General features: G+C 35.0%; 1 protein-coding gene across 1 annotated transcript in view; it reads left to right on the top strand.

Moving 5' to 3' along the window:
• The first annotated feature begins 252 nt into the window (after nt 1-252).
• BMP5 (bone morphogenetic protein 5) overlaps nt 253-14278 on the top strand; it is a 141668-nt gene continuing 127642 nt past the window's right edge. Inside the window, exon 1 of the mRNA XM_049894630.1 lies at nt 253-804. Coding sequence (XP_049750587.1) covers nt 315-804 — 490 coding nt within the window. The 5' untranslated portion in view covers nt 253-314. The remainder of the gene's footprint in view (nt 805-14278) is intronic.

The following is a 14278-nucleotide window of genomic DNA, read 5'->3' as shown; positions in this document are numbered from 1 at the left end:
TTAGCTGTCTTCTGCTACACCCATGCAGCAAAAACTCTTAACAACTGTGGATAATTGGAAATCCAAGTTTCAGCTTTCTTAGAAATAACTACTCTTGACACATTCCACAATATTTAAAATAAGACAGGAAAATCAGTGAGGATGTTGTGTTCAGAAATGTCAGTGTCATGAAAAATAGGTAAATTTGTTTTGGTTTTTTTTTTCCAGCTACTGGGAAAGTTTATCTCTTAGGAACTTAGGTTTTTTTTTTTTTTTTTTTTTTTTTAAGAGGACAAGAAGGACTAAAAATATCAACTTTTCCTTTTTGGACAAAAATGCATCTGACTGTATTTTTACTTAGGGGTATTGTGGGTTTCCTCTGGAGCTGCTGGGTTCTAGTGGGTTATGCAAAAGGAGGTTTGGGAGACAATCATGTTCACTCCAGTTTTATTTATAGAAGACTGCGGAACCATGAAAGACGGGAAATACAGAGGGAAATTCTCTCTATTTTGGGTTTGCCTCACAGACCCAGACCATTTTCACCTGGAAAACAAGCGTCATCTGCGCCTCTCTTTATGCTGGACCTATACAATGCCATGGCCAATGAAGAAAATCCCGAAGAGCCGGAGTATTCCGCAAGGGCATCCTTGGCAGGAGACACCAGAGGGGCAAGAAAAGGATATCCAGCCTCTCCCAATGGGTATCCTCGTCGCATACAGTTATCGCGAACGACTCCCCTGACCACCCAGAGTCCTCCTCTAGCCAGCCTACATGATACCAACTTTCTGAATGATGCTGACATGGTCATGAGCTTTGTCAACTTGGGTATGTTTTCATTTATTTGTTAATCTATGTTACTACAAAGGGGAAGTTTTCCTAATGGTAAAGTAGCTGCCTGGTAGGTGGTCATGTTTATATAAAGTCATTTTCTATAGCTCTTCTCTCCAGCTTCTGTTTCCTTTCTTTCATTGATGTAAGCCTTAGGTGACAAAATCACTCCTCCCCATATATATTTTAATATGAAAAGCTAAAATTAAACACTGTGGTTTGAGTAGATTTGAGTCTTTTTAGATCTTGTTAAACTTTCAACCTTGTTTAAATATAGAAGTAAATAGGCAATAATCTGAAAAAGGGAAATTCATGAGAAGAGCTATGTTATGGGGAAAAATGACAAGAAAAAAACCAAGCATTTAGAGATGGAAAAGTAAAAGTGGTATTTTGAACCTTTTTATTATTACTATTGTTGTTGGTAAATTGAAGGACACGTAAGTGTGTATTTACCTGCCACTTTAGGGGACCATTTAAATATCTCATTCAGGGGAGGCAACCACTGCGAAAATATTGATGTGAAATTAACTAAGATCAAATAATACTGTAAACAATTACTATCAAAAAATTCAGGAAAGGATTCTGAAATTCTGTTAAAAAATATTTTAGAAATGAAGTTTCAACCTAACATTTCTTAATAATTAAAATCTGTCATACCTATTTGAATTTCTGACAGACAAGAGAAATATAAAACATGGTATGATAGTCTTTAGCTACACAACATTTACATTTTTTATTCTAAATAAAAAAAATTAATTGACCATTTCTGTAATTAGTAAGACTTTTAGAGAATAATTTTTAAAATCCTTTACTCAGTGCTATAATTTTCATGATACTTTTAAAATATTGACAATATCTGTGAATAAACTTGAAATGGTAAACCATATTTATAGAATATTAATGACCAATATTCTCTCTTGTAACAATATTAAAGAGCTTACCGATTTCAAATGATTTCATAAAGTCAGTAATTTTCTTCAAGTGTTTCAGTAGAAACTGAAGGTAAAAATTTACTACCTTCAGACATATTCAAAGAATAATATCAGGGAATATATTTTATTATTGAAGACTAAATATCTCATCAGTAAATTTAATTGACTGGGAAAAATTGAGAGCTTTTCAATGTAAGAACTTTTAAATCTTTGTTTTAAAAATTCAATCTGCCTTGACTTAAAATTGACATGTTTTATGATATCCTTAATTAAACACTTCCTCATGTAATATCTCTTAGGAAATATCTTTGAAAAGTCAGATAACAAATCCTAATAACATATGGATGTGTTTATAATACATGTAGCTAAATATGCTGTGCTCATTTGCTCTTAGCAATCCTAGTATGAAGGATAAGTTGCTTAATAAATCATGTTTCATGTTTCTAGAGACTAAGGTCTCGTTACTAAGTTTTAGTAAGTCACTATTGGTTGCACTCATCAGGTGTCCTCCAGGCCTTTTCTCCTACATATAATTAACAGGTTTCATTTGGAACTTTCAAATCATTAAAATATTAGCTTAACTCTCAATTAGTTTGAATGCTTTTTCCTAGTATAAGTGATATGCAAATGTGGCTTATGGTACAATTTACCTTGTAACATTTCCTAACTATTATTAGATAATTTAAATTAATTTCAATAATTTAATGGAAAAATTCTAGTATAATTTACACATTCATAAAATAAGCCACTGAAAAAATCAGTTCAGATCATCTAGAATCTGAACAAAGAAGAATGTGTTTTGTTTTATACTTAAAAAAAAATAGTTCAGGCATGAATTGGTCCTATTAATATATTTTATTATAATTGAATATTTTGATCATTCACAAAAAATATATATTTTTTCGAAAAGAATTAAGTATGATTTTGGATCTGTCATTATTTTTATAAATAAACACAAAATAAGACAATAAAAAATAATAAACAATTTTATTCAGTGATTTCTAGAACCCATTTTTCTCATAAAGGAATAGTTATAATATTTACATCAGTGAAATTTTGTTTATATTTGTTCACATTATATTAAAGCAGTTTATTAAGTATATTGTTGTGAACACATTTGTCCATTTTACTCCAGAGAAACATATTGAATAAAAGCTTCGGAAAACTTTATTTTTATCATGCTTGAACTGCTCAGTAGGGATTTATCTTCAATAACAAAACATCTTTTTTCTCCCTTATTTAATATTTACACAGTAAATGTCTCACATGATAATGACAAGTTGATTCTGATACTAGGTGAATTGCTCCTGGTAATCTCTGAGGAAAATTGAATCACACTTTTATATTCTTTGCCCATGCCTTCTAATATATCCAAATCTTGAAACTAATCACTACTTAGTAAATACTTCTTGTATTTCTTTCATAATAAAATAGGTCAAAGCATACTCAGAAAAAGTCCAAGGGTAATATCACTATTAACTGCCCTAAGAATTCCAATGCTTTTTAATGTAACATTCACTAGTAATTATTACCTGCAACCTGTTTCATGTTCTAATAAGACCCAAGAGGATTTTACCTTGTTTTTTTTAGTGACTTAAAGGATACATATACAATGGGGACTAAGGGCAAATGAGTTGAATTAGCAATTGACAAGAGATTTGTACTGAGGAAGTCACCTGGATATTTAAATATGTGAAAAGAATCCGTTGACATTTCCCATAATAAGAAAAATTATACAAAAAAATCTAATAACATCTTTCTGTTTAAGCACAGTGTTGTTGATGTTTTTAAGTCAAATAGTGGACTTTCTGCAATTATCTTGCCATTCAAAAAAAAATTTGTTTTTTTCCCTCATATAAGTGTTGCTGCTAATGAACAAGTAAACTTAGCTCAAGCTGTAGTGAATCGTATTTACCAAAATATCAGTTTTCTAAATTGTGTTTGTAAGTGAAAAACAGATGAAAATTTCCTGAAAGAAAAAGTAAGTTACCTTAAGGCCAATGTAAACATCTAAATATGGAACTAAACACATTATTTTGACTTTTAAAATATTTTAGTGATTTGTTCACTTTGAAGAAACAAAGGTTAATTATTAATTGTGTAAAGAGAAACTTTCCATTCTGTTGTGTTCATTATTCTTACACCAACTTTGTCAATCTCATAGTATCTGGCTTTTATAGGTCGACTTCTCTGTTTTGTGCCTGACTGTTGAATACCAGTGGAATTTTTGCTTAGTCAATACCACATTATTTTGTTAGTGATAAAAATATCTTTCCGGTAATTTTTTCTTCTTTTTTCTCTGTTTCAAAAGTGTGAAGGGCTAGCTTATGCATCAAATAGCTATGTAAATAAAGGAATGATTACAAAATTTGCTTGCAATATTTAAGTATATCTCCTGTTTAAGTAAAACAGGAGATATACTTAAATATTCTTAAGGTCTTTTAGTTACAAGTCAATTTTTACTTGATTACTTAGTCATAGTATAATTAAAATGACATAACATTGAAGACATTTTAGAGGAAATTACAATAAAACAGTAAAAATAGGAAATTAACTTTTATTATTCATTGTATATATGATTTTCTCCCAGAAAGAACTTTGGTTTTAATGATTTTTGACTTACTGATCAGTTGGCTCGGGGGTCAAATGATTTTTATAGCTATTTCAAGAATACATATTAATTCTCAAGCATAAAAGTATAAAAATTTGATACTTAATTTTTAAAATATTTTATAACATATGGGTATAACATATTTAGCTTGTTAGATATGAAATAGAAAAAAATGCCTTCAAAAACTTTACATTAAATTAAAGGTAAATTTTAAATTAAACTCTCTTCCCCCTACTCTCTTCACCAAATTATTAAATACTCCTGGTACTGGAAGCAAAAAAAGAAAGAAAAAAAAAAATGCTTAGATCCTCATATGACAGATTTGAAAGACATTATTGATATTCATTGTTGTTTTTGGCTTACTCAAGTGCCCAGTTGAGAGGAATTTATATACAGATCTACCTAAAGATGCCTATCTATGTAGTCTCTCCAGCAGGGTTATTAACACTTGTGTAACATAAACATACCCATAAACACATGCAATATTTTTTTTTAGGAGGGGGGATGGGATGGGAGAAAGATGATCTAAAACCACTATAGTACTTATTCATGGATCATGACTTGAATCACAAATGCTAATACTGGGTAAAGCAACCATCATTCTTTAAAACTTGTCTCTTGAAGAGAAAAGCGGTCTTTGGGGGGGGGGTGGAACCTTGTTCTCTCTTCCTTCTGCAACCCCTTACATTCATGAACATGATGTTCTCCTTTAAAGCTAATTTATTGTCAAATTACTGCTATGGCTTCCAGAGATAGTTGTAAACACAGTTTAATTAAAAGATTATGAAAGTTTAAGAGATCACTCACAAATTGCTAGTTTTGAAAGCTGAATAAGAAGTAACAGCTGGGAGTTGGAAAGTCTAATCACACAGGCTACAAGGGGTTGGTACTACCTCACCCACCACCTTCAGTTCTTCCCTTTCATTCTTATATTCTTCTGTAAGTCAGCCCCTCCCCCCACCTCTCGCCGGTAACATTTTTTTGCCCTTTTCTCCTAAACTCTTTGGTTTCTCTAGCCCCAGGCTCTCCTGGCACTTCTCTTCTTACCTCCCCCACCCTTCCCGGGGTCTTCCTTTGGTCTCGGTTTCTTCATTGCTAGAGGTTTGGATTAGCTGAAAATCAATTAGATACACTTTGATCATTTAGGTACAGTCCCCTGTTTTCTCTCTAGTTGAGAAGGAAAAGGTTATGACGTGCCAATTACAGCCTCCACCCACTAGGAGAACAGCTCCCCAGGGCATGAGAACTGCTCTGGCTGTTGCCATCCCCAGTGTTTCCCACTATCCGTTCTCCTCTGCCTCCCCACCTTTCCTTGAGGATCTTATTCACAGAATTTAATTATTTTTGCCTGCACTATTTTCTCAAATAATTAAAATTTAAAAGGGGAAATTTAGGGGCAACTAAAAAACAAACAAAAGGTACAACATTGAATAATAATAACACTAATCAAGTACGCAGTTCCCTTTTAGTTTATAAAAAGCTGTTGCTTATATTATCCTTATTTTATTTTCATGTCATGCCTGTTAAGAAAGTATATTTCTTTTTTCAAGTTCAGAAAAAGATGAAGAGCCAGGAGAAAGAGATCAAGAGCAATAGTTGGAGGCGTGGAACAGTGAGAGTAGACAGTGAAGAAAAGAAAAGATCATTTCAATAAGTATTTGAAACAAACAAAAAAATTAATGAGATAAGCCATTACGGGCTGGTCTTTGAGTTGTGCAGGTGGAGGGCGTGTTGGGAAATCCTCAGTCTACCTCATACTGACACGACAGCTAATTCAACATCCCTAACCACATCAGCTCCAGGGGAAAACCCTTTCATCCTTACACACTAAAATACCGAAGTGGGGAAAGGGGGGTGGGGGAGATCGCTCAGCGTGTGTACAAGGAGCATACAGACGGAGCTACTCACATTTACAGTCATAAATAATGTAGTGGCTCAGCTTTTAAAAACCACAGGTTAAAGGAAGAGGCTGCCCTGGAGCACAGAGAGTGGTTGAGATCAGAGGAGCCACTGAAAGAGCTGGAGCGAAACAATGAATCCCCTTGTTCTAAGTAATATTTATGAGTGCTTCTTTGCACCTTAAGTTCATATTTTATTGGCAGGGCTGTGGGGTTTCCCCATTTGCTCATCTCTTAAAATAATACTCTTGGCTAAGATATTCTTAAAAACACACCAGTCAGCCCTGACAACCAGCTCATTTATTTGGGGGAAAAGGGATCTCTAGTGATTTTGATGTCAGGTTGGGATGTTTAAGATCCAGCTCACAGAGTTATGTCAGTGAGATAAAAACAATGGTGGAAGTACTCACCTGCCTTTTTCAGAGATGTTTGAAAGAATCCACTTAACCACGGAGTAACTCCTAATTTGTCTGAGTCTTGTCTAAATGATGGTGGACAAATTATAATCTAAAAAGGTAGAAACGAAATCTGTTAAAGTGTTCAGTGTCTAAAATGAGAAAAAGTAATCATTTGTGGATTAATAAGAAGGATCTTTAGTGTTTTGTGACGAAAAGAAAACAACAATAACAAAACAACAACAAACCTTCACAAGCAAATAGAGTATATTATCCTCTGCTTGAAAGGTTGTGAATTAAATAAATATCAGATAAAATTTAGAAGCTAAATCCTTGCATAATTTTTAGTAGTTCAAATGATATAGAAATTTAAGTAGAAGGTGTGGTATGTTATAATTTCTAAGGAAATGAAAATCCCTGTCTACGTAATCATGTGTTCTTTCATTTTTCTTTTCATAATCCATGGAGCGTTGGCTTTTACATTAGCAGATACCCCTCTGTATTTTAGAAATAAATAAACCAAATGAAGTTAGCTGTTAGATATCATTTTAATTTAATCACAGTACTTTGTAAAAGTAAATGTTAACTATTTTTATTGTTCTTGTTGTTAAACAGCTTTACCGGAGTAGTTAGGTATCGAGAAAATAGTTTTAAAAGGGTTAGGGCCAGCAGATGTAACTCTCATTTAGATTTTATTTGGGACTATGAAACATGTTGGAAACCGTGGTGGTGTCATGGTTAAGTGCAACAGCTGCTTAACCAAAAGGTCAGCAGTTCGAATCCACCAGGCACTCCTTGGAAACCATATGGGGCAGTTCTACTCTGTCCTGTAGGGTCGCTATAAGTCAGAATAGACTTGACGGCATCAGATTTACAGGATGAAATATGTTAAAATTAAGAAGACATTTAATAAAGAGATTTATTAATATTTAGAAATCCCTTCAGCTATTCTTATGGCATAATTATATGAGAAGACCAATATTATTTGTGGAGTACAGATCTTCTGTCCCTGTTTTACCCTTGGTTTAGCCTTCCTAAATGGGAGACACCGTCATTTCCAGTATCTTAGTTCCATGGCATATTACTGCTTCAATGTCTTTCAGGTTCAATTATAAATTTAATCAGTTTCTCTTCTGTGTTTTTGTAAAGGAGAGTATTAAAGAGGAAGCTAGAATGCCTGGATTGGAATTCCAGATTCTACACTTACTAGCAGTGTGGCCTTGGACGAGGTACTTAAAAAAAGTACAGATAATAATAGTACCTACCTCATTGGATATTGGGAGGATTAAATCAGTATTCTTAAAACTGTAAGAACAATGTTTGCAACATAGTCAGGCCTCAACAAGTGGTCATTATTGTTATTAGGAAGTCCCTTCTTGGTGAAATGGTTAATGCTTTAGGCTGCTGACTGAAAGATTGGAAGTTCAAGTCCACCCAGAGGCACTGGGGAAGAAATGCCCTGGTAATCTACTTCTGAAAAGCAGCCATTAAGCACAGTTCTACTCTGACACACATGGGGTTACCATGAGTCAGAATCAACTAGATGGAAACTAATTTTATTGTTATTAGAGTTGTATTTGTGTTCAGCATCTGTACCCTATTTACAGGTCCAGCTATAAAATGAAAATATGGGGCCCCTTGTTAAAAAATTATTAAGAATTTCAAAATGGTGGCAGTAAAGTATTAGACTAAGTATTGGCCCTTCTGAGTATGGGGCTTTTTGTGACTGCATAGTCACACACCCATGAAGCCAGTCCTGCATATTTGATTATGTGTTCTGAGATCAGGAACCATGTCCTAGTCAACCTTTTTATCCTCTTTGGCATATCAGAGCCCCAAAAGGAAATAGACAGCATGCGTGAACTGAATAATTTTGGAAGAGTTTAATTAAGGTCTGTTTATAATATTGGGAACAGGTTTTTAGGCCAAACAAGGGATAATGCCATACTCTGGACAACAGGGGAGCCTTCACTACTCTGGGCAGGGGGCAGAAAGAGTTACCAGAAAACCTAAAAGAGAGCTGTAATGGGGAAAGTACCTTAACAGGAACTATGGCCTTTGGGAGAGAGATGCCATGTGGCCAACCTCTGGAGACTCGGCAGGTAGGGAGATCTAGGAATAAATACCTAGACCATACTTTTTCTTCAGTGTCTCCCATAGGCTATATACTTCATAAGAGAGCCCACTGATGAAGCTCATGAAAGTCAGCCTTCTGGTACAGACAGCAGAGTGAAGAAATGTGGAGAGTGGATGTAGAGGGCCAAACTGAAGATATTTGGCACAAATGTATAAATGAATATTGGCTGTGTAGTCTACAAGTGTTCTAGAATCACTTCAATTTCAGCGCCAATTACTGATGCATATATTAACCCTTACCTTAGATTATTGTACAATTAAAAAAGTTGTAATTTAGTTAAAGAGATCATTGCTTCAGGAGTTGGCGTAGTAAAGTGATAACCAAACCAAAACCATAACCCTATGCCGTCGGTTCAATTCCAATACATAGAGACCCTACAGGACAGAGTAGAACTGCCACACGGGGTTTCCAAGGTGGTAAATCTTTATGGAAGCAGACTGCCGTGTCTTTCTCCCACAGAGCCGCTGGGGGAGCAAACCACCAACCTTTTAATTAGCAGTCGAATGCTACCAGGGCTCCTAACTTAAACTTTACTGAAACCAAATGATCCTTCTTCATTTTGCAGTAAAGAAGTCATCTACGAAACATTAACCATAAAGCCTATCCAACTGAATGGCCTACACATCTTCCCCATGCACTAAATTAGTCTCCAATGCCTGCCATCAGGGTAATTTTCAGAGAAGCCTCCACAGTGTCCAGTTTGAACGCTCTTCCTCCACTTTTCATAATTATAGAAGTAAAATCAGGTCAAAATTACCATCCTTAGGAGCTTTGAAGAGGAACATAGATGATACTGGAAAAGAGCATCTCTGTTGAATGCTTGTATGTGATTAAAAGGCAAGAGGATGATTCTGGCCTCAAGGCTTAGTTATTGGTTATTTATGAGAACTAAATAGCAGGCATACCTGCTCCTCCACTAAATTCTACCTCTCTGAGACAAAGGATCCCTGCCAGAGGAAAGTAGAGGTAGCAAAGAAGGACAAAAATCCCAATTTACCTCATCCTAATGTTATTTCTGCCTGTAACATTAACTGTGGAATGTTGAATGCTTCGTGGGACTAGATCCTGTGATTCCACTCAGAATTCAAAGAGCTTTAATGTGCAGTCATGAATCATTTCAGGAGGTATGGCATAAAAAGAAAAAAACCATAGGATTGAGAATAAACAGGCCTAAAGGTTTAAAAGGTTTAAAAAATATATTGCTCTTCAGATTTGGTAATTATGCTGCTGGCAAAAATTGATATACATATTTGCATATCTTTTTGTGCTTTCCATGCTACGTTATGTGGCTGGTTACAGTCTACTGTTTGTATTGGGATCTGTAAGTGCCTCTTTTTTTTTTGTATTCGTTTGTTTTTTTTAATTTCAGTTTGGTCTAATAAAGTTTTAATATTTCAGCCAAAATGATTGATCCATATACAATTTAAGAATATTTTCAGCTTGTTTATCACTTTGAGGAGTGCTGGTGGCACAGTGGTTAAAGCGCTCGGCTGCTAACCAAAAGGTTGGCGGTTCAAACCCACCAGCCATTCTGTGGGAGAAAGATGTGGCAGTCTACTTCTGTAGATTTACAGCCTTGGAAACCCTAAGGGGGCAATTCTACTCAGTCTTATAGGGTCGCTATGAGTTGGAATCGACTCAAAAGCAATGGGTTTGGGTTTCTTTGGTTAAAGTTTTAACTGTAAGGGATTAAGAGTCAGTCGTACTGCTTGGATACCAGCTTTGCATTTAACAGTTGCATACCCTCAAGTAAATCGTTTCACTTTATCGGAACTGTTTCGTCTTCTGTAAAGTGGAGATCCTAATGCAGAATTATACATAGGATTTAATAAGGTAAAGTTACAAGGTGTTTAAGCCTTTCTGAGATAAGTACTTTTTGCTGCTGCTACTACTACTGTGCTACTTCTACTAGAATAGAATCTACAGAGTCCTAATGTTAGACACCTACATCTAGTCCACCAGGCTGAATTCTGGAACATCGAGTACGTGGCTTTTCTTCTTTCCAAAAGGAAATGAACCCTGAATTCATTGACTGTGTCCTCATGTTGGGCAATTGATGGGCTCAGTTCCCCCATCAGAGTGTCCTGGAAAAGGATGTTCCATGCTAGAGCCTCAGGTAACTTCCATTCTTCCTCTTGAGTGCCAGACAGCAAAATTCTCTGTGACATGCTGCAGAAAAGTGGCTTTCGTATTGCCTTTGGTCAGATTCCTAGAGCTATCCCACGGTTTTATTTTAGCTCCAAATATTACCTGTTCCATTTCCTTATTTGTTATGTGGAAGGGGAAACTGATTGTAAACCAAGGTAGTATACAATTAGAAAATATTTGGCTGTGAAGACATGTGCACCCTCTAAAACACACTTTGAAAGAAGAAGAAAAAATCTTGAAGAGTTTTTTAATGCTTATTTTCATAAGCCAACTTGCTTTTTTAGTTTTAATTAAAAAAAAAATTGATTCATGACTAAAATCTTGGTGAATAAACTCCTGAACTCTAAGTAGAAAAGCCAATCTCTTCAAATAATCATTTACTCCTGGAGATTTTAGTATTATTTTCAACTCACATTATGTTTGAATATGATTTTCTACATATTCTCATTATTATTTGTATTGTTATTAGCATTTTGTTTCTATTTAATACCATTCAGCCTTCAGTGTTGTAATTTCCTACACTATTTGCTTTGGCTGATCTTTTTTTTTTTCCCCCAAGTGACAGATTTTTTTGTTAATCTAGTTGATTTAGTGTGTGTGTGTGTGTGTGTGTGTGTGTATAAAAACTCATTGCTGTCCAGTCAATTCTGACTCATAGTGACCCTGTAGTACATAGTAGAACTGCTCCATAGGGTTTCCGAGGAGTGGCTGGCAGATTTGTACTGCTGTCATTTTGGTTAGCAGCCATAGCTTTTAACCACTATGCCAGCAGGGCTCATATATATAATATTGTTATAACATTTTAAAGCAGGGGTAGGAATTTATGGGTTTGATCCAGAAAGCCGCGTAAAAAGTTATACATAAACTGTGGACATCATTGTTTACGATATATACATTATAGAGTTATCACATTTATTTTTGATATTTCATAATATGTTGAGTAAGAAAAATATGGATTTATTGGTTTTTCATCATTTAATAACACACTAAAAAATAAGTCATTGAAATGATCTTTGCTAGTTTTTTATTTGTAGTGAGTAAAGTTCTTAAAATGTTGATTCCAACTACATGTATCGACATATTCAAATCAACATTTAAGATTTTCCTCATTTCGCAGTATCATCTCAAAAGCAGTTATCATTCTACAGTTGTTTATTTGAGGAAGAATTTTATCTATCATAATTAAGCAAACCATTTATTATGAGTTTGTCAGGTATACATAATCTGAAATTATGCTATAGTTGTAGCAGAAAAAATAACAAAAATAAAGATAATTACTGTGCCAAGAACTGAACTAAGTGGTTTATATGCATTATTCAAATTAATCCTTATCTCAACTCTATGGGTAAATATTTTTTGTGTCCTCATATTGATGTAGAAACTGAGGCTTATCAGAGGTTAGATAACTTACTAAATTCATGAAGCGAATGGGAGAATCAGTCCTGGAACCATGATCTTTCTTGCTGTATATTTTATCCTGCTTGCCACTGCTATTTAGTTTGGTAATCCACTTTTGAAAAATATAAAAACAATGCAACTTTTAACAATAATAATAAAAGTGATGATTTTTAGATTTGAAGTCATCTTTATGTGTATTAAATGATCTCAGCTACAGTATGTAGCACTCAAGGAAGTAGATGTGATCCCATTGTACACAACTGTCAAACTGGGCTTCTGAAAGGCCATTCATTCAGTCACTTAACAAACATAAGCTGATTACATACTATTAGACCCGGCGCTGTGCAAAAGACTGTGCCTGTTTTACTGCCAAGATCGTAGAGCCAGAAGAGCCAGGGCTAGACCCCAAATCCCTGATTTCTGTGCCAGGATTATTTTGCTCAACGGCATACACTTTAAATAAGCCACACAAAAAATCCAGCAAGTAAAATGAAAAATGCAAAAAAAATATCTAAAACTATGTGTTCCTTTGTTATTTAAACAATGGGGTAGAATTAACCTCCTGTGTATAGAGATAATACTTTTGGAACCTCATTCTCAGTAAAGAAAAAAAATTTTTAAAAGCCTACAAAGTGAGTCTAAGGAAGCCTATTAATTCAAAAAAGCATGGGGCAAAGGTAAAACCACGCTGCAACAAAGCTTAAGAGCTCTGTCGGAAACCTGCTGTGTGGCTGTAAAAAAAAGAAAAAAAAGTTGCCGGGGAATCGATTCTGACTTATGGCGACCCTAGTAGAACTGCATTCCATAGGATTTTCAGTGGCTATGATTTTCTGGAAATAGATTACCAAACCTTTCTTCCGAGGCACCTCAGGGTGGATTCAAACCACCAACCTTTCAATTAGTAGCTGAATGCTGAACCATCACGCCACCCAGGTGCTCCCATGTAACTGTAGGATATTACTAGTACGGAGGTTCCAGTGATTTTAAAGGGAATATCTAAAAAAAAAGATTCAAAATTTACACCAGGGCCTTCCAACACATTCCAGAATATGTGTGGCTCAAACACTCATCTATTTGTATTGTACTCAGGAAATAAGGATGAAAGAGTATATGATTTTCAAAATTGAATTGTTTAATCTGTCTGATTCTTAACCTTGACCTTACCTCACCTCTTCAGTTGTGTTTGATAAAGTTTTTCGCCTCTCTTCTATTGCCAGCAAGGTTGTGTTCAGTGTTTACTTTGTTGCTGTGTGCACTGAATATTCTGTGGATTTAGGTTACAATAAAACTCAACAACGATTGTAAGGAAGGCGCAGGACCGGGCAGTGTTTCGTTCTGTTGTGCATAGGGTCGCTATGAGTCAGAACCAACTCGAAGGCACCTAACAACAACAACAAAACTCAACAGAGACAAGTTTTATAACTTGGAAAAAAAAATTCCAAGAATTGGTATAAGCGCCTCTCTGATATATTGCCTTGAATCTATTCAGGGTATTGGGTATTAGGCAATTATTATTTCAAGCTGATTGTTGAGAAAAATTGACCAATAGCCCACAACTAATATACTGTTTAACAACAGCTTACTATAATTGTGAAATGAAAATTGTAGCAAAATGTAGATCTGAGTCTATGGGCCCAAGACCACGGCTGTTTGTGTTCATCTATCAATTCATGTCAGCAAAACAGCAGATAATCAAAGTGAAATAGTATAAGTAGAAGACTTGTAGTAATGATTTCTGCTGTACTGGAAATTCTCTGTCTTCTACAGCTAGCACGTGTTCAGTGCTTATCAGGTGCAAGACAACACACTGATAACATTTCAAATGTTAACTTATTTGATTCTCACGAAGTGTCCATATTTTAGAGATGAGGAAAGTGAGACCCTGAGAAGTTAAGTCATTTGTCAAACTTCTACATCTTGTAAGGAGAGGAACTGGATTCAGGGCCCACGTT

Source organism: Elephas maximus, chromosome 1, assembly GCF_024166365.1.
Source record: "Elephas maximus indicus isolate mEleMax1 chromosome 1, mEleMax1 primary haplotype, whole genome shotgun sequence".
Lineage (NCBI taxonomy): Eukaryota > Metazoa > Chordata > Mammalia > Proboscidea > Elephantidae > Elephas > Elephas maximus.
This window is presented reverse-complemented; position numbering and strand designations above follow the sequence as displayed.